Source organism: Blennius ocellaris, assembly GCF_963422515.1.
Source record: "Blennius ocellaris genome assembly, chromosome: 13".
In the NCBI taxonomy this organism is placed as follows: domain Eukaryota; kingdom Metazoa; phylum Chordata; class Actinopteri; order Blenniiformes; family Blenniidae; genus Blennius; species Blennius ocellaris.
In genome coordinates, this window is record NC_137662.1 from 15,791,627 (window position 1) to 15,812,186 (window position 20,560).

Here is a 20,560-nt window from a genome sequence, read left to right on the forward strand (position 1 = left end):
AATACTGTGGCGTGGCAGCCAAAGGGATTACCACAACAGCTCCTCTACGCAGCAGCACCCCTCAAGAGCGTGAGAACCCACTCTGTGTGTATACCAGAAAAGACCCTGGACTCACACCTCATCCATTCACTGTTGCACTATGGAATAAAGTGGACATTGTGACCTTATCCTGTATCAACTTTTTCATGCCAAGTGATCCAGGCATGATTGGGACTAGAAACGGGTTGAGATCTGACAAAGGCACATAAAAATGGGATAAAGAACGTAGTCGGATGGAGACGGCTGGCACCTGAGTGTGAACCGTTAAAATGGACCTGAGCCTGAGTCTTTCAGCCGTTCAAGTTACTGAATAGCCTCTGTGTGTGTGTGTGTGTGTGTGTGTGTGTGTGTGTGTGTGTGTGTGTGTGTGTGTGTGTGTGTGTGTGTGTGTGTGTGTGTGTGTGTGTGTAAACAATCTTCCACAGGTGTTTGCTGCGAGGGGCTTTGACCGCAGGCTTGAGTTTCCAAAACAGAGGCTTACACCAATACACAAGGGAACGTATGCGTGAGTATCTGCGTAGTCCTTTTCACCAGGAGGCATGTATTCGCGTGTGTGTGTGTGTGTGTGTGTGTTTTCACTCTAATAACTCTCCCCAGTTACAGATGAGTTTAGATAATGTCTGCAAACAATGTATATATTTCAATTTAACGTCGCCATAATGAAACACTACATGTATGTGAACAGTATGTCTGAATTGTCATTAAATACCAAGTCTCTGAATTATTGAAATGTAGTATGGAGCAGTGGTTACAAGTTAGCATTAGAGTCTACCTCTGTCTTTATGGTGGATTTCAGTGATGAGACATATGGGTGCTACTGTTCAAATAAAGCAACAACTGATCTTTTTGGCACAGTGTCTATACCCAGAGGAGAGAGTGTTCCAAGTTTTTCGACAGGCATGCTCCACACAGTTACTGTACATAGTAGACTCACACACCTAGTGTGTAAACACATGAGAGCAATTACGACTGACAATGTAGGGGTGTGACTCCATCCGCTCTTTTATGTTTGTGTATTTATCTCAAATGAATAATTACAACAGTGAATTATTTTGTTCTCGCTGTGTGACATTGACAAATTGTCATCTTTTAAGATGATTGGCGCTGTAATTATTACATAGATAGTCAAAAAACAAATAAGGTATTGTCTTTACTTGTCAGGCCATATTTATATGTGTCTTACCTTAAATCCAGATGTACAGAGAAAATTAATTAATAGTTATTTCATATTTCCCCATCAACAAAAGACATTTCTCTTTGTTCAAGTAGCTCTTACTCCAGCCTGGAGTGGTTGACATCAATTGTGAACAATTTCATAACTCTTCTATGAAAACATCTAGCCAGAGCAATGGATGCCACATTTCAAAATATTGGTTTGTTAGACCAGTGGTGAGTAGAAATGAGGAGATTTCCCTGACTTTCATCAAAACTGCTTGAGTGGCATGTGGAAGTCTTCCAAAACTCCCACTTCAATGGAAAGCTTTCACTTCCACCATGTTCAGGTGGATTTCTTCCACTGAGAAGCGGGACTTTCCCAGCTTTCAATTTCTAAAGAAAACATCAGCTGCTGCTACCTACCGATACACACATGTGTCTGTAAGCTACACATCCATCAGAATAAATTAACTCCCTTCAAACTGCGGATTTTGAGAAGACAGGCTTGTTCAAACTTCTGAAGAGCAGAAACAACAGCAAAACTCACCTTCAGCAGACGTTTGATAACTTGTGTAATTTCATCACATCATAGCTACATAGATCACAACTAAACACACAGTTAAAGCTTCACTTCACTGACAAATTAGAGGTCTGCACACAGACACAGACACAGAAATGGAGGAAAAGACAAATAGAAGAGTCCAACTACACAAGCTATTAAAGGCCACGTATATTGTACTGTATCTATGCATGCATGCATGAAGGGAGAGCGTGTTGGACACAAACTGTTAATTAACACTGCCTGTTTGAACAGGTGTCTGAATGACAAACCAGGGTGGGTGTGTGTGTGTGTGTGTATGTGGGGTAGGTAGTCACTCCTCACTCATGCATCCAGACGGTGCTGAAAGTCACGTGATGTATTGTTGGAGATACTGTACACCAACATCTTGGTATCAGAAACTTTCACTTTTCATAAAGATGAAATAAGAAATAACCAGTTGTGATTCAGTTGTGCCTGCTGCACTCATTTGTGCTGTTCACTTTCAGTTCATGAGGTTACTGGGAGTCAAGGTAGCAATACACATCGAGTCCTCCGAGTTTATGGTGACGATTACTTCTGCAGACCTCAGTTCGTAAGAAATTCGAAAACATTTTTGATGGACCGGTTAAACGTCTGTGGAGCACTAACTCGTCATTCAAACAGAGAAGCTCTCGCCAAAAATCTTTCAGCCAACGATAGCAATCTAATTTATCTCCTCCATGCAGATTACTTCAGGATGAGTGGTGATTGGATATGGAGCGAGAGCCAGAAACAACTTCACATCACGTCTTGGTTTCGTCATTTTTGAGGGAAAGACATGGTTAAGGGTTAAAACGTGGAGGGTAAAACCAGACTCACACAAACTCACAATTCTGCAAAAATAAAAAAAAGAATTATTTTTGAGTGCTTCTGCTACTATAAATGGGGTTAGGGGCTTCTTTTTAGCATATTATTTTGCTTATAATAAAGTAGAAAATACACCATGTAATCTGTAACTGTTAAAGTTAAGGCTTTGCACAAAATAAATAACTAGACTCTCTGACACTAACCTGGTCTAACTGTTTGGATGCAGGCTGCGACTCCACAAGCTCCCATTATGCTTTCAGTCCTCAGGGGCAAAGTTGAAATTTGCACCTGTGGTCCAGACCAAGCAACTGTAACCTGCCTCAAACAGAAAAGAAATATGTATACACACACACACACACACACACACACACACACACACACACACACACACACACACACACACACACACACACACACACACACACACACACACACACACACACACACACACACACACACACACACACACACACACACACACACACACACACACACACACACACACACACACACACACACACACACACAGTGGACGAGGGCCAAACAAAGACTTTCAATGTCTATGGCAACAGACATTGTCTTAGCATTGAATATACAAAGATCCTCTGGTGAGTAATATTCATAGTTGGGCAGACAAAAAAACTAATTAAAAAAAATAAATAAAAATATATATATATACACACACACACATAAAAAAAAAGAAAAAAGAAATCAAGGTTTGCATCTTTCACGAGCAGGAAGTAAAGTCCTGCTACTGGGTATTTATTCAACCAGTGCAATTCAGCGTCAGGAACAATCAGACATCAGTCAGTAAGAATGACAGCTTTCATTTGCGCGTACAGATACAAATCATGTGGGATGTAAGTGTTAATGAAATTCTGAGTGTAATGCCTCTCTTGAGGACAGTATATGTTACACAGCCTTATCTGTCAAGCACAAACATTCAGACTCAGTAGTTTATAAGGTCAAAACAGGCTAATACAGAAAAGACATCTTCGCTTTTCTCCGTCAGATTGGTGCGCATTAACAGAAGCAAGAAAAATGCAAAATACAGCAAATAAGATGGAAATATAAGATTTGAAAAATTGGAATTAGGAAAAAAAAATTCATTAAACACAGATGACTGGAATTCAGTGAACAATGGTCTTAAACCATCAAACAATATTGGACAAGTTTTAAAATCACAAAGTTCAGATTATATCATATTTATTTATTTCTCCAACTGACATGGTATATGCCTGGATTTGACACAACTTCTTTTAAAGACATTTGCGTGTTAATGCATGTCAGGAAATAACCAAGTTTGATGAAATAAGCTGGAAAGAGACTAAAATCTCACTTCAAGAGAAATGAACCCGAATGAGCTTGAAGTGCTTAAGTATATTTCACTTAAACGCAGTAATGACCGACAGCACTCTTTGTCTGGAAACTCAAGTGTTTGAATTATCATGTCCTAGACCAGCAATGCAATTCAAACTAATCGAGTTTAAGTAACACTACCGCCGTCCACTGACATCTCTAGTTCTCAGTTTGGGTAAAGCGCTCACTAGAGACTTAAAAAAAAAAAAAAAAAAAAATGAACCAGTCTTTTAATTCTGTGTGATATTTTCTCCTAAAGAAAACTCAAACCAATAAGTAGCGCAGGAACAGTGTGGCAGAAATAGAACTATTTAAGCTGCAATTCAAGAAGTCTTTCTTATCTGCTATGTCTGAAAGGTAGAGGACAGCTGAGGTGGGTTTTAGTCAGATTCTATGTGCGTATATTAATTTATCTTCACAGCCATATGTCGAGGAGACATCTATATCTCGACGTCCGCGTGCTGCCTTCTCCTCTTGTGCTGATGCTTGGTGAGTCCGTACTTGAAGAACTCGTAGACTGACCAGCTGATGGCCGTGGAGGGCATCTGATAGATGACCCTCGCCTGGACCCCCTTGAAGAAGCCCTGCAGGCCGCCCAGCCTGTAAACTGTTCGGAAGGCGTGGGCCAGGCCTGAGATGTGTCTGTGGGCTTGGCCCTGGTTGGGGCCTTGGCTGGACGACGGGAAGCCGACGGTTATGGACTCCTGGGTGTTGAGCAGGGTCTTGCAGACGTCCAGAGGCGTCGTGGCGGCGGCTGCGATCGCTCCGGCCAGAGCTCCCGACAACATGTGGGACGAGGGGTTGTACTGTCTGTGGGGGTTGAGCAGCTCCTGGAGGTACTCGTAGGTCATGAAGTGGAGCGCCTGGAAGGGAACGTTCATGGTGAGCTGGGTGGTGTAGCTGCGGTAGAATGCGGCGGGGCCCTCCTTCTGCCACACGGCGCGCACACAGTCCATCACGCCACCATAGGGCGAGTTATACATCTGCATCCGTTGCTTCACCACTGGGGACAAGTTGGTGGAGGCATTGGCATCGTTGAGGACCAGAAGTGTTCAGCATTGGCAGGATGATGATAGAAAAAAAGGGGGAAAAAAAGAGAGACTTAATTAGCAATAGATTTTTTGCACCCAGAAACATTTAGATTAAATTCCGCCTGTACTATTTTTTTTTGTGCCTCTGTGAAGCACTTTGTGATTCTATCTGTGAAAGGTGCTATACAAATAAAGTTTCTTCTTCTTCTTCTTCTAGTAAGCCATGTTGCACAGACAGCTGCACTCTAGCAAACAGCTGCAGACCAGTACTCAGACCAGTGTCCTTCTACTGACATGTTTGGGCAGGTGGACTACAGACAGCTGTAACACTGCAGGGCTGAGGCCAACATGTGAGGACTCCAGCATGAACACCTGTAAACTTCTGGAACTCACAGCTTGTGATTTTACAAAGAAGCTAAATTTCCTCAACTCGGCAGCACCGCAGTGTAAAGTGTTCCTCCCTCACCTTCAGCTGGATTCATCGCCGCATCGTGAAGCAGAGTGGCCACACACCCAGCAGCTCCTGCAACAAAAGCACCATGAAAATGACCACAAACTGAAATAAATGTGAAGAATCAAGAAACTGGAAGACTGCCTTCAACTGCCTCATTTCCAAAAGCTCTACATGCCATACACAAAACAGCAGGTAAGCAGAACAGAATGGCTGCATATTCTGTGCAGGTGGGAAGCAAAAAAAACAACCTCTACTGATCAGTTCAGAGGCGAAATCTGAGCAAAGAGAGACACCTAGTGGTCAAAAAGGAGACCGTACAGGTTACAACTAAAACTACTGTAACTGTCCCGCTTGCTCTCGTCCTCTGTGTTGCACGAAAACCCCCTGAAAACTGGTCTCCACCTGATTCTGATCCAGCTCTGGTGCTTAATGGAAGCCTTTGAAAAGCACAAAATAAAGACATCCAAACACAGCAAACACAAGCATCTGACCATATTTAACACAGGTCCAAAAATAGCTCTGTACACCACCACAATGCATTTAAAACGGGGGGAAAAACCATCTCATTATCTCACTAGGTTTAACAACGACAGCTCGATGGACCTCATCAGCTTTGAAACATTAACACCAAACTCACTCTAGATATTTCAATGGCTTTTTATAAATCGCAGCTGAAAAGCTTGATGCAAAATTACTCCAGATAGTTTAAAAAGTGGAGAAAACATACAAGTTTAAAGACAGCTGGTTGGGCTGGTGTGCAGATCTGCAACGTTGAAAACAGTGTCATTGCCCAAATATGTAATGTCTTGCATTTCTTTTACATTTGTGTTTTTGAATTTTGAGCTGCTAAAAATATACCACATGTGCATTAAGGACACAACATTGTTGTGGAAGTTATCAAAGTTAGTATGTCATAGAAATATCCAATATGCTATACATGTTCCTTTTCTAAAATGTATCCATAGTGTGAGTACAGCTTGACAGATACTGTATGTAAGATTTTATACATCAGTTTAGTCTTCTCAAAAATGTCTTTATTGTGTTGTGGAGATTTGAAACATAATTTAGCCTGGTTAAAGTCCCACTACGGGATAGTCACCGGTTTAGCATGATTCACTGGGTGGAAGCAGCCAAAACACACCGTCCATATCATAAACCAGCCAAGCAGACCCAGTTCACCTCGCCTCATAATGCCAGATTCTACCACAAGATGATATAGTGAGTCACTCTAATATCTAATGAGTCCTCAGCCCACCATAACCCACTCAGGCTACTTCACTCAATAAAAATCCAAGGTTCGTCCACCCAATGGACAAAACTGACTTTGCAGCAATCGTACATACTGCACCTTTAACCTTGAACCCATGAGCTTGACCATCAAATGCGATGGGAGAAAGAGAACTTACCCAAACCTCCTCTAAACTGCAGAGGAAGAAAGAGACAGCAAGGTGAACAAGGAATAACAACAAAAGGTGGCATTCGGAGAGAAGCTTCCAGATTTTAAAATCCCTATTCGCTGGATGTGGTGACTGTGTTACTCTCCTAAAAGCAAGTTAAAAGAAGATGGCAGCTCCCTCTTTCACTGCTTTAGCGATGAAGAGGCTGTATCTGATGGGATGTCCTGACAAAACATAAAAGGCTGAGTCGGCAGATTCAGTGTGAGCTCGGCATTGGGCGTGAAGTTCGACCAGTTGTACACATCCACCCATATCCTGATGACCTCCAAGCTCTGCATAACGACACATGATCTGCAATTCATGACGTGTGTATTAATACATATATTGCACGTTTTATGGTACCATTAGCCAAATGACTGTTAGCCCCTGGATGAATGACATCACTTAGAGTCTTTTTGAGTTTCTCATAGCTGGCAAAATAGAGCGCGTGAGCAGGTCCCGCCCCGACGGCTGTCGCATTCAGCCCTCGTAGTGGCCGCCAGACTCCTTCAGTGGCTACAATTCTGCGAAGGGCATCCATCACATTCCTGTAGCGCGCTGCGGGGTCAGGCTGGAGACTCTGCATTCGAGTCTGCAAAAGAGAGAGAGAGAGAGAGAGCAGTGAAATGTAGACAAGTTGAGATTCAAGTATAACTTTACATTCAATGTGCGTGAACCGACTTGAGGATTAAAATGGGAGTCCTGATGCATAATTAAGCCATACCATATGCATGTCTGACCCAGTATTGAGTAGCGTGGCAACGAAATGAGTCCCGAGGAGACTACAGGAGGAACAGCAGGTCAAATGAGGAAAATGGGGTGTTTAACACTGTGTGTGCAGTTTGTTGTTGAACATGCACAACTCAATAGAAGGAAGTGAGCAGTTACAAGTGCCAAGGTCACAGAGGGACAGAAGCTCACTTCCTTGAAGCCTTCCCTCCCCAGACCGAGGCACACCGTTCCCTCGTCGACGAATGTCTTGCATATATGCAGATACCATAAACGTCATTGTATTTCAGTCCTGCCAGCTGACATGCAGAAGGTTGACTGGGGACGAGAGCGCTGAGGTACAGCAACTCAATCTCCGAAATACCACACTTACAGTTGAATGGACTAAGATGCCCCCCACTTCCGTGTTAGCGCGTGCACTGCATGAGAAAAGCACAAGCGTGGCCCTGTGTCACACTATAGCACAGTGGAGGAATGCAGGGCTATACGGTTGTTGACCGACAGTGGGTTGAGTGGGCGACACACAAGCTTGCTCACTCACTCTGTATGGGAGCGATGAGACGTTGTAATGTCACTACTCCACTCCAAATTAATTCATGGTGGTGGAATATGCAAACATGCATGCAGGTCACACCAGCTAAACCATCTGCTGTGTGTATCTATAGCGTGGGTTTGCATAACTAGAACGTGGAGCTCAAAAGCGGTGACCTTTGAGCTTAATGTAAACACAACCTGCGGGACAATTGAAAAGAAAAATGCTGCACACTGTAGATAGTGACGGACCTACAAATGGAGCACGCTTCGGTAGATCCACAGCTAACTGCTATGATTTAGAAAACATGAAGAGTTGAATGAGAGTGTATTCTAAACTATAATTACACAAGAGCCTGCTAAGTCAGAAGCTTACTGTGCACAAGGGAAGAGCTTTGAAAGGGAAAGTGAGCTACTGCATTTAAATAATGGGCAGATGTTATGTGGAGCTCAACAATTTTTCAAGTGTGCAAATCCATGCCCAGGTTTAAAGCAGCAATTCGACACAAGTAGTTTCGGTTTTATGTGCAGAAGGCTTAATTTGCTCTGTCAAAATGTCCTTCACACCATAGCAATGACGTAGCTACGAGAGATGGTAAGAAAGAAAGTGGAGATGCTTCATTACAGGACTAATTTCATCCTGAATCGATGGCAAGGTTATATTTGAAGTTTCAAAAGCACCTGCTCCTGGGATATATAGCAGGAACCGACATGTTATACGCCCTATTCATAGCTTTAGTTGTAGGAAATGTTAAAAACTATTGACTTTAACAAAAAAAAAAATCACAGATGTAGCCTTCATAAAGCAACTTTTCAAAAACTGTTGGAACAACTGTATGTAATTGTTATAGTGTTCCACTTCAAGAAAGGCTTACATTTACACAGTTGGATGGACTTAAGGGAAGGTTGTGTGTACTTTTGTGGACGCTTGTCAACATTCCTCCTGCTAAGGTTCAGGGTTACAACAGTGGCGCACTGCAGGTGGAAAAGACATGAATGAAGCATGAACAGCTTTTCAGTCTGACAACTACAGCTGACTATACCCAGCACATTGTTATCTGTCCTTTTCACACAATGCCAATCACTTGACCGCTGACCTCTTTAGGCCACAGGTCAGGCCTCCTTTTGCCTCTTTGTAGAGCAAAAGTTAAATCACATGGAAAGTATCAGATGACAGATTTGCATGCATCAAGTGATCAAGCAGGAGGGATGATGCTGAGTGAAATGACGATAGTAGTAAACAATAGGCCCTGGAGGCTTACAACTGTGTCTTGTAATAATAGAGGGAGGAAGAGGGTAAGTTGACAGACGCAAAAGAAATAAAACAGCTTGATGTTATTAGAAAAACAGAGACACCTCACATCACTTTAGTTGGCAGTTAAGTGGACTTTACTTTAAAGTATCCAGTGGTGATTAAACGGTTATATGGCGTGTATCCAGCGAACCTTTGACCGTCGATTGGTTTTATGCTTTCCCGTTTGCTCATGCTGGGTTACATTTGGTAACCCTTTACCCACAGTGGAGCTGTAGCAGCATGCTAACCAGTTAGCTGGTAGTACTGACCTTGTCCTCACATCCGTCTGCTCTGCAGCGTGTTTACGTTAGCAAAGCGAGCTAACGAGCTAAGCTAACACACATGACGGTTACAAGAAGAACACGCTCTCTCACACACGCACACACTAGGCTGGGTAGATATGTTCACAAAGCTCTCCGGAAAGCACACCGATACCTTCACACAGTCGATGGGGAACATGAGGCAGTGCTCCATGATCCCGGCCACGGCTCCAGCCAACATGTGGGTGCTAGTGGAGGCTCCCTGTGGTAAACCCTCATAGTCTGGTTCTGAGTCTTCTGCTTGTTGTGCATCTTGTGCACCACAGATCAAGTCAACAGTCTGCAACTCCGTTTCCCCCACGATCCGGGGGGTCAGGCTCCCCACGATACTTTCAGAAACTCCCCAGACTCTGCCCCCGAACCACCGAACTTCTGCCCCGGCGGAGGCTCCAGCAACCCCAGGATCGGCGCCCGTGGTCTCCGCTGTCATCCGACGCCTCCTCACGAATCCATCTGCTTCCATGAGAAACAAGGAGACGGGCGAAGTGTTTCAGCGGGTGATGTCAGACCCAGAGTTTTACATTCCCGTGGGGTTGTTCAACGGCTCCTTCCCGTCGGTACACCCTTCCCTCCCCCGCGTCTACTCCTCGAGAAGCCCGGGAGGCCGTTACCGACAAACACACGACGAGCCCAGCAACGGCCCGCACGCGACGGGGAAGTAATCTCTGATTGGTCGGTGCGACCAAGACCTCCTCTTTCTATTGGCTGAGAGAGACGTCAATCATACTGCCGTTCAGCGGAGCCTTCAGACGCTGTCATGCTGGACCTGAGGTGCTGTGAGCTGGAGGGCCAACATCTGTGAAAGATATCAACCCTCACAAGTCATTCTGGGTCAGTCTAAAAAACACAACTACACAACTATAAGCATGGATTTGACTGAGTTTAAAAAAAAAAAAAAAATGTTTTATGAGGGACCTCGCCAACGGCTGGGCCATTTATCATTGTTTTCTACTTTGGATAAGTTACTCTTCATTACGCCCAGTGAAGGGAATATGCATTTTCCAATTATTATTATTATTATTATTATTATTATTATTATTATCATTATCATTATCATTATCATTATCATTATCATTATCATTATTATTATTATTATTATTATTATTACTGTTATTATTATTATTATTATTATTATTATTATTATTATTATTTAAGTCTGGTTTCGGGGCCTTTTTGTCGGGAGTTTGCATGTACTGTCAGTGGATTTTCTCAGGTTTATTTCTATTGTCCAAACATTTAGATTTGTGTTCAATTGGTGACTTTAAAATTACTCATGGTTGCATAGGTAGTGTGAGGCTGTCTGTTCCTCTGTTTTCCCTGGGGTGGATGGATGGATGGATGGATGGATAACACAGTGATCAATGACCTAAAAGTAACAATGAGAAGTGAACATTCAAAGTGACAGGTGACAGACAGATGACATCACATATGACTTGTACATTAAAGAGTATGAATAGTTAGCACTTTCATGTGAGATTTTCTAAACAGTAGTTTGGGTGATAAATAACAAAATATCTATTTGACACACTTTAAACCCTTGCTGTTTGTCTTAACAAGAGATATTAGTTAACATATGTTAATCTTCCAAAATAATTGCAACTACTCATTTGAGTGTCATTCATCACAAAGTTTGCCAGAATGTCGACCGCTTCTTATGTTATAATTATAGGTTTTGTTGATGATTTACTTCCCTTAAGTTATCATTACCCCTCCATGACAGAGCGACTCAGAGGCCTGAGCAGACTGTATATTGTAATCATATTGCATGCTTTTCTATTAGTTTATCCGGACAAACTACTTATCTCCTGAACTACGGTAAATTGTTTTTAACACTCCTCTAGTTTAGGACGCCTGTATATTAATAATGACCTTGAGAACCTTTGAGGTTTTCTTAGTTATTGAATTGTAAGAAAAACTAACCCTTTTTCTTATGCGGAATCTAAATAATTCCCAAATAATTTCTCCCCAAATCCTGACTCTTTTGACTCCCAGTGTGCCTCCTCATCATGAAAAGCTAGTAATAATGTATTTTATGTGTTACATAATGAAAATAGCCCATTGAGACACTGAAACAATCTCTCTACACGGTAACACCTTTTAGACTGCTGAAAGACCGTTTATGATTGAAAAATTATGCATGCTGGCAGGCCTAACATCATCACCGCAGAACTTCTCTGCCTGGAGGTATGGGATCACATTCTTTCCAGAAAATAGGGTAATTGTGTTTTGGTGCGGAGCTGTTATAACATAATTCAATTTTCCCCTTTATTGCCTGGGAGAGCCTTCAAGGGCTGGAGTGTTGAATTTCTGCCGACAAAGGGGAATGAAGTGTTAATTTCTGCTTACAAGAACAAAAGCTCCTGCCTGGATCGTCTGATCTCGTTATGGTTGATTGGCTGTTGTCCGCAGACGTTCCTTAAAGGAAATCCAAGTGGACAGCATATCAGGATCATTTCTCTTTCCTGAAACTAATGCTCCTCTAATACACCAAGGGAGATGCATGTTAAGTCTAGTAGGAAACTCTAGATCACCATAACACCTCATTTCATTCCCTCGACAAAGGGAATGCACGATCTATAAAAACCTCCGGAATTATTTTACACTGTCTAAGCAAAACAAAGTCAAAAATCCACATTATACAGACAGGATGAGAAGATAATTTGGTTATGTTCTGCTGTGTTTGGTTGTTTTTGTTCCAATTACCACCATTCCTTCCTTAGATGCCAGCAGATACTCTCTCTGTTTGGCCTGTGTGCCCCCTTAGGACGTTGCCGAGGCCTATCTTTATTATCTATGGCCTCTTTTCTCATTAATGCTTGGTGAATGAACCAAGAGGCCAACGTGACATCTTCAACAGCTCCACTAGGAAACCATCCTGTGTGAAGAGCTCATCTTAAATCTCTTAATGTGGGCTCTTACCTTGAGATGACTCAAGTCCAGCCCCATACCAGATAAGAGAGGGAGCGAGAACAGCGAATGTTGTTCTTTCATTTGTGTGTGGAAAACACTTGTACAAAATGTCAAATTGAAATGATAATTGCAAAAAATAAATCTATTATCATGAGTTCCATTCATATTTGTTCTGGTATAAACGTTATCGATTAAACTTTGATCCTATTAAGCGAAATCAGAATGTTAAATAAACTCTGCAGAGACTTCATCTTCTCCATAGTACTTGAGTCGTTCTCTCATGTTTGCAGAAAACTGTGCCTGTGAATATTGTTTCAATGAAGCAATGGCGCCACCTAACGGACGAACACACAACAACAACAACAACCATACAAAGGTTGCTATTGTTTTTTCACTTTTTCTTTTTCTTTTTTGAAGAAACTGCAAAGATATGATTTATTGCAATATTGCTGACTTTCTTTTTATTCTTTTTGGGGGAAGTAGTCTTCCTGTCATATGAAGAAACCAACACGGCTGTTGTCTCACACATACGTCAGGAATGAGTTGGGGTGTATCAGATGTGGATCAAATGCAAATAATAATTCTACTCCACACTACAATCATGCATGCAACATTAAATAACAAAAAAACAAAAAAAAACAACAACAACATCTCTCATAATGAACAGACATGTCTCCCAAATCAAGATGATTTCAGCGTATTCTGGGAATTTCTCCGAGTGGAGACCGGATCTACTTGAAGCACTGTGGGAAGAAAGTGGGAGGGATTCAAAAGGAAAACTTCAGGCATGGCTGCAGCTGCGTGGACCGACCGAGGACGGAGGGCCGTGACTCTCTTGAGAACGGTGACCGGATCGCGGTCGAGTCACACCGGGTTAAAATCCCAGTACGACGCGCTGGTCATCGGCGGAGGTGAGATCCGTGGACGGTCCTTTGAATCCTGCAGAAATTCACTCAGGAGCCAATCTTTAACAATCCGGACCTCGTCCTGCAGAAATAATGCGACGTATATTCCGAAAGACAGTGATATATATTGTATTTGTCAAAGTATTTACATAATGAGAGAGTTTTTACGTATTTGTGCGTAATTGCAACTCAAGAGGCATTCAACCTGATTGTATAAACAATGCAACACAGCAACAAATAAGTACACTTTTTTATAGTATAGGTCACACATTTTATGCCATGTCAATTGATGAGTGATTTGTAGGGAAACTATCTGACATATGTTTTGTATTTCAATACAGGACACAATGGACTGGTAGCAGTAAGTTCATGCTTTCCCCACTCAACATACAGGCTTATATTTAATGTGCTGCAATAGTGAAGCAAGAGGGTAAAGGTGGTGTGTGTGTGTGTGTGTGCGCGCAGGCCGCTTATCTCCAGAAGGGAGGACTGAGGACAGCAGTGTTGGAGCGCAGACACGTGCTTGGAGGAGCTGCTGTGTCAGAGGAAATTGTCCCTGGTATGAAAACACAACAATTCCAATCAGTCCAGATCAATGATTTCCAAAAGGAAATTTAGAAAAACAAACTCCAACATATTGCATGCTTATATTATTACTTCAAATAACTGTGAAATCAAATAAATTCAGATTAAAGACATGAAAATACAACTGACACAACAAAAAGTCCAAATCAACATGTGTGTTGAAAATCGCCAGTTATAATCTACAGACTAAACAAATAAATAACACTCCTGATTACAGGTTTCCACTTCTCTCGGTGCTCCTACTTGCTCAGCTTGTTACGGCCGCACATATACGAGGAATTGGAGCTGAAGGTAGTCTCAATCAAGGAAAAGCAAAACAAATTCATTCACACACACACACACACACACACACACACACACACACACACACACACACACACACACACACACACACACACACACACACACACACACACACACACACACACACACACTCTTGTGTGTTTCTATGTGTGCTTCAGAAACATGGCTTGAAGGTGTACATGAGGGACCCCCATGCTTTCACCCCCATGCTGGAGGAGGGGGTGGGGAGTGCCCCACCGAGGTCTCTCACTCTGGGCTCAGATCTGGCCATGAATCAGCGGGAAATTGGCAAATTCTCAGAGAAGGATGCAAAGGTGAATAAAGTATTGTGGTTCTTGAATGCGGTTGCTCAACTTGACTTGAGTTGAAGCGTTTGTTAATGTGTATTTAACGATTAGTTAATATATTTCCAAGAATTAATTTAAAAAGCGCTGTGTTTTTTGGTCATCACCTTTCCATCAATCTTTACGTAAAACAATTCCCCGCACTAATGCCCGCTCACATTGTTCCCAGGCTTATCCAGATTTTCTTGCATATCTTGAGAAGTTAGCAGCGGCTGTGCACCCTCTGCTGGATGCCCCTCCTGTTGATATTCCTGGTATCACTTCTGGCTCCTTCAGGAAGAGGCTGACAGCGACGAAAACACTGAAGCCTATCATCAAATGTGGTGCGTTGGTGGACATGCGTTGAGGAAATGAACATTTAATATCACAAATTCTCATCAGAATGACAAACTACAGCCCATTTATTTGGTATTTGGTTGAATCAAGTTGACCTTTATTTCTCATTGTCAAGGTATGAAACTGGGAAGAAACATTCCAGACTTCTATGAGATTGTTACTGCACCGATCATGAAGGTTTGTGATTCACTTACAAATTTTGGCCTTCACTTGCCATTGTTTATCAAATAGACATTCGTTGACTTGTGTTCCATGTCAAAGATTCTTATTCGGTGGTTTGAATCGGAGCCGCTGAGGGCGACACTGGCTACCGATGGTGTGATAGGAGCCATGACCAGTCCCAGTAATCCTGGTAGTGGGTAAGACATCTTATATTACAACATGTCACTTGCAAACACTCATAATAATAACAACAACAACCTATTTTAACAGTGGCTTCTCAAAAACACAGAATTTATCGTTTCGCTTTTAAGGTATGTCCTGTTGCACCATGTGATGGGAGAGCTGGAGAAGGAAAAGGGAGCATGGGGTTATGTGGAAGGAGGAATGGGAGGTGTGTCTCAAGCCATGGCCAGTGCTGCTAGATCCTATGGTGTAGATATTTTCACTGAAAAGGTAAAACTTTTCATTATCCAATAATAAAACTCTTCTTTTTGGTATTTTTATTAAAAACAAAACAAACAAACAAAAAAACCTTTATCCCTGGCAGGAAGTGGAACAGGTCCTTGTTGGTTCAGACGGTGCTGCAAAGGGAGTGGCGCTGAAGGATGGCACAGAGATCCACAGCAGAGTGGTATTATCAAACGCTACCCCGCATGTTACCTTCAAGCACCTCACACCACAGGTAATGGAAGAAAATAATAATAATAATAAAAAAAAAACAACTCATGGAAACATTTCACCCGATTAGAAATCTTGTTCTGCATTCTGTTGTCATTGTAGGCTTCACTTCCTCCAGAGTTCATCAAAGCCGTAGATCAGATAGACTACACTTCTCCTGTTACCAAGATCAATGGTACATCGGTTTGGTTTCCATCAACATGTTTATTTTTTAATCATGACTGCATATATACTTTAAATGGAGATACTATTTAGAAGAATTCTTAATGGTGTTGTTCATCTTAGGCTAAATTACAGTCTTATTTTCTTTGTAAAATTGTGTCTAAAATTTGAAATGAACAGGTTGCATGCAGCGACAATAAGCAGTAACATTATAAGACTACTGACAATTTGTAAACTTTGACATTCATAATCACCTCTCTTCCTTTTAAATCCCATTTTTTCCCCCCCATTGTTTTTGTTCACAGTAAACAGTTTATTAAAGTGTGAATTCTCGGTCATTCTGTTTGTGTGCTGGTTTTCCAGTGGCAGTCGACAGGCTGCCGAACTTCCTGGCCTCTCCGACACCGGATGATAAACCTGGACCTCACCATCAGTGCTCAATTCATCTCAACTGTGAAAGCGTGGAAGTCCTGGAGACCGCATACAAGGACGCCATGAATGGACAGATCTCAGTGAGGTCAATATGTTATCCTATCTCCAGGAGACAAGTTGTGTTCTTCAAATGTTAAGCTTCACAGGCGAGCTACATAGATCGTACCGGAAAAAAGTGTTCAGTGGGTAGTGACTGTAGATTACAGGTCAACGTTCAGCTCCAAAGTTCAGCCACGATAACTGGACACTGATCTTGAGATCAGCAGTAGATTGAATCTTTACCTACAATAGGCACATCTTTAAATAACGATTTTCTCCACATATGCTTGTCTGTTGATGTCTACAGACATACATATATGGAGAAAATATATTTTCCAAAATAATATCCTTATCTCACTGATAAGACTGAATGAAAGTGACCTGGATATTTTTTTTTCACGATAGGTCTTTACATCAGTCAGATATGAATGATTTACCAACTACTTTAGGGAAAAGTAGTCACATACTACTCAAATGTACAAATGTAAATTAAAATGTGCATACCTGAGCAGCATGTTATGCTAGTGCAGTGAGTAGTGATATCGTGTATTGTTCTTTTTTGCATAAAATATCGTCCTATTGTCATTTGAAAACACATTTATAAGCTTTATTGATAACTTCAAATCAGTCTTCGGCATGAGTGTATGTGTTAGTAATTGTGTGGCCCCGACGGGGCCACTGTTATGCCTGGTGTATACTTTATTCTTTTTAGATGTGATGTGATCCAGCACACCTAACTAACTTTGTTTGAGTGGCCTAATAAATCACCCACTCGACATCTACCATGTCTCATCATGTCCCTGTTAGGCCCATGCTGGAGATGACCATCCCCTCTGTGTTGGATCCCACTCTGGCACCCCCTGGTTGCCATGTCGTGTCCCTGTTCACTCAGTTCACGCCGTACCTCATAGGAGGCAGGGAGTGGACTGACCAGGACCGGGAGGCCTATGGCGACAATGGTTAGAAATGCAAACAACCTTTTATGGTTCGAAGAGTGTGAATGGATAATACATTTTAGACCAAGCACACTTGGAACTAATTCAAAACTGATCGACCTTCTTCTTCTCCCGTCATTTTCCTATTAGGGGTGGCCACAGCAGATCTTCCAATTCTCTGTCTCCTGTATCCTCCTACTTCACACTAATCACCTTATAAATCATCTTTATTACAAAATATCTGAATAAATATCACAAAGTAAGCACACTCTGTAAATATGTATTGAGGAATGTATATTTGTCTTTCTAGTCTTTGACTGGGTGGAGCGGTATGCCCCTGGGTTTAAAAAGTCGGTGGTGGGCAGGGACATCCTGGCTCCACCTGACCTGGAGAGGATCTTTGGGCTCACTGGAGGAGTACGTCCAGCGCACACACTACAGCAGCCAGTTGAATGTTGACACATGGCACATTTGCTTCAAACACTCAACACTGCACCGGATGCAAATGACTTCCTCTTCCTGCTGTCAAGTTTTTCACTGGCACTGAGAGATGGGGCTGTCATATAAGCAGTTTATGGTTATGAACAGTTCTACCACAACTTGAGGCAGAATCCAAGTTCACACCAGCTGTGTGACACTGGACTGGACTCAGTCTTCTTTTGTAACTTGTTCTGTCATGACGCAGGTACAAAACATTTCCCTGGTATCATGATTACTTTATTTATAAGTTATAAGTTTGTTTGTTTTTTTTGTGTTTTTTTTAAGGTAAATGATTTGTTCTTGTTTTTACAGAATATCTTCCATGGATCGATGTCCCTGGACCAGCTGTACTTAGCACGACCTTTACCTTCTCTCTCAGACTACCGTTCACCAATCATCGGACTCTATCTCTGTGGCAGTGGCAGTCATCCAGGTTCGCTTTGAATATTCGGCTGAAAATTGAATCACAAATGTTCCCAATTATAGTGTGTAAAGTAGTAATTATTACGTGTACCTGCCTATGTGAAATATTTCTATTGTAGGGCCCCGTTTAAAAAAAAAAAAAAAAGTTCCTTCTGCTTGATTCCATTGGGACCATGTACATAAAAAGAACATCAAAATGTGTGGACAATTCAGAAATGGGGTGCAATGACTTTTGTTCACAATTTGGCAAACTGTTTCCTCAAGAAAACTGCAAACATTCTGCAAATAATTGATACTTATTTATAATTACAGTTCTATTGCTACTTCTCCACTAATACTGTTATTATTACATGCACATATTATCCACTCTATCTCTCTCTCTCTCACTCAGACACACTCACACACAATGATAGAGCGATTGCTATCTGAACTTACTTTGTAGTGGCAGTAAGGAGTGGATACTAGTTGGCAGCAGGCAGGCACACACAACATTTGATCTCAAATTATGTAGTTTGCTTTTTATTTTGATCTTTGTCCTGTTGATGACCTTGAATGAATGACGAATCGCCGGTCAAACTTTCAGTTGGCGATAAAGAGAAAATGGTTATGCCAGGTAGATGTGTGTAGCTGTACATTAACATATACTTCTTTTTTTCAATCTTTTTGCTTTATGTTTAGGCGGTGGTGTCATGGGTTCTCCTGGTTGGAACGCAGCTCTTACTGCAATGGCTGATCTGAAACGGCAGTGAGACATCGTGAGACAATGTCAAGCGTGTGGCCCATTCATCCATTTGCTTCTTTTTGATGTGCTGTTTTTCATCCGTAATGGCCAAATGGAGTATTTGCTAGTATGAGATGAAAGTGATCAGAAAATTCTCATCGAAACAGGCGCCAAGGGTTTCATGAAGCCATCCATGTGAAGAGACTAAGGCAAACTGGCACAAACTCTTGAAATATGCTCTAACTGAGCTGGCAAATTATTACCAAGACATCATTGTTGAATTCAAACGTATTTCTATTATGGTCCAATTTTGCTAATGAAATGAACTCAAATTGTGTGACGATGGAAATGATGCACATTTAAATGTTATTGTCTAAATAAATGAAAATGAACAGTATCTTCTGTGTTTCGGTTTCTTTCAAGTGTGGGAAGTTTTTACTGGTGTATTTCATGGTGTGTTATTCCCCACTAAGATTGATGCCTCTAATAACGTTTTCTTTTTTTTAATTAAATTGCCTTGTGTGTTTCTCATCATGTTATTGAAAACAGAAATGGAGGCACTGCTAAGCAGCAAAATGAATCCCAGATTTTTCCTTCAATATAAGAAGTTTTGCTTTTATTTCTTTACATGCAAAATGTGCTTTTTTATTAACATACTGTTCAGTGTTTTGATAAACTCGGAACTGACATCAGAGATAGAGGAATTATTGATTTTCATGATTCAGTTCAGCAACTGTCATGAGAAATTAATCAGAAGGAAACTTCATTTCCAAAAAGGGATATTATCATATTTATCACTATATAAATTCAAAATGTCAAGAATGAAGTTGACACGTGTTGTTTGGTAAAATGCAATCTATTACATTACAATAAATATGCCATAATTTGTCCAGTTTCAGTTGTTCAGTTTTTATTGACCCTGTGGGAAAGGTTATCGTTTTAGTTTACTGTGGCAGATGAGGATGTTTTACGTCCTGTTGAATAGGACCTTTGGGAAATAAGAAGCTTAACTCTTCTTGTGTTAGGGGCTTTTTAATTTCAAACATATTGTAAGCTTATATTATCACTTAAGGCATCAAAGTCATGAATTAACACATTTGGAATTATGTAGTTTAAAAAAAGGTGAAAGAACTCAAAATACAACACTCATGAGACTGTTGCTGGATATTTTTTGGGGGGGACATGTAAAAAAAGAAAAAAAAACCCATCAAAAATCAAAGAAAAACATCTACATAGATTAAACACATGTAAAAAAGATAACATATTCTATCTTTGGTATGTACTCATCTGTATTTATATGATCAAAAAGGAGTAGGAAACAGTGTAAACTTATTTCATATCCCTTTGCGTCTTTATCAAAAGCTTAGTTCTTTAAAAAGAGATTTTTTTCTGAATTGAACATCAACGGTC

At 41.3% G+C, this 20,560-nt stretch overlaps 2 protein-coding genes across 8 annotated transcripts; one reads left to right on the top strand and one right to left on the bottom strand.

Annotated features, from left to right (window-relative positions):
- Window positions 1-3,770: 3,770 nt before the first annotated feature.
- On the bottom strand, window positions 3,771-10,352 carry slc25a28 (solute carrier family 25 member 28). The gene is made up of 4 exons (XM_080508149.1): window positions 9,851-10,352; window positions 7,225-7,453; window positions 5,438-5,494; window positions 3,771-4,943 (listed from the first exon to the last, which is right to left on the bottom strand). Exons 1-4 carry the CDS (start codon window positions 10,196-10,198, stop codon window positions 4,381-4,383), a joined length of 1,197 nt encoding a protein of 398 aa, XP_080364275.1. The 5' UTR covers window positions 10,199-10,352; the 3' UTR covers window positions 3,771-4,380.
- A 3,072-nt stretch (window positions 10,353-13,424) lies between these two features.
- On the top strand, window positions 13,425-19,547 carry pyroxd2 (pyridine nucleotide-disulphide oxidoreductase domain 2). 7 transcript variants are annotated; one of them, XM_080507672.1, is made up of 16 exons: window positions 13,425-13,556; window positions 13,892-13,911; window positions 14,016-14,109; window positions 14,353-14,426; window positions 14,597-14,752; window positions 14,952-15,105; window positions 15,234-15,295; window positions 15,380-15,477; window positions 15,592-15,733; window positions 15,828-15,962; window positions 16,061-16,133; window positions 16,484-16,637; window positions 17,399-17,550; window positions 17,837-17,943; window positions 18,319-18,439; window positions 19,108-19,547. In XM_080507672.1, the coding sequence occupies exons 1-16, from the start codon at window positions 13,433-13,435 to the stop codon at window positions 19,176-19,178; spliced, it is 1,737 nt and encodes a 578-aa protein (XP_080363798.1). In that variant the 5' UTR covers window positions 13,425-13,432; the 3' UTR covers window positions 19,179-19,547. The 7 variants fall into 7 exon arrangements, 6 of the variants coding, with proteins under 6 accessions (XP_080363798.1, XP_080363803.1, XP_080363800.1 ...); XR_013936886.1 differs by lacking the exons at window positions 18,319-18,439; window positions 19,108-19,547 and having other exon boundaries at window positions 16,484-16,632; window positions 17,399-17,576; window positions 17,677-17,937; XM_080507677.1 differs by lacking the exons at window positions 18,319-18,439; window positions 19,108-19,547 and having other exon boundaries at window positions 16,484-16,632.
- The last annotated feature ends 1,013 nt before the right edge of the window (window positions 19,548-20,560 follow it).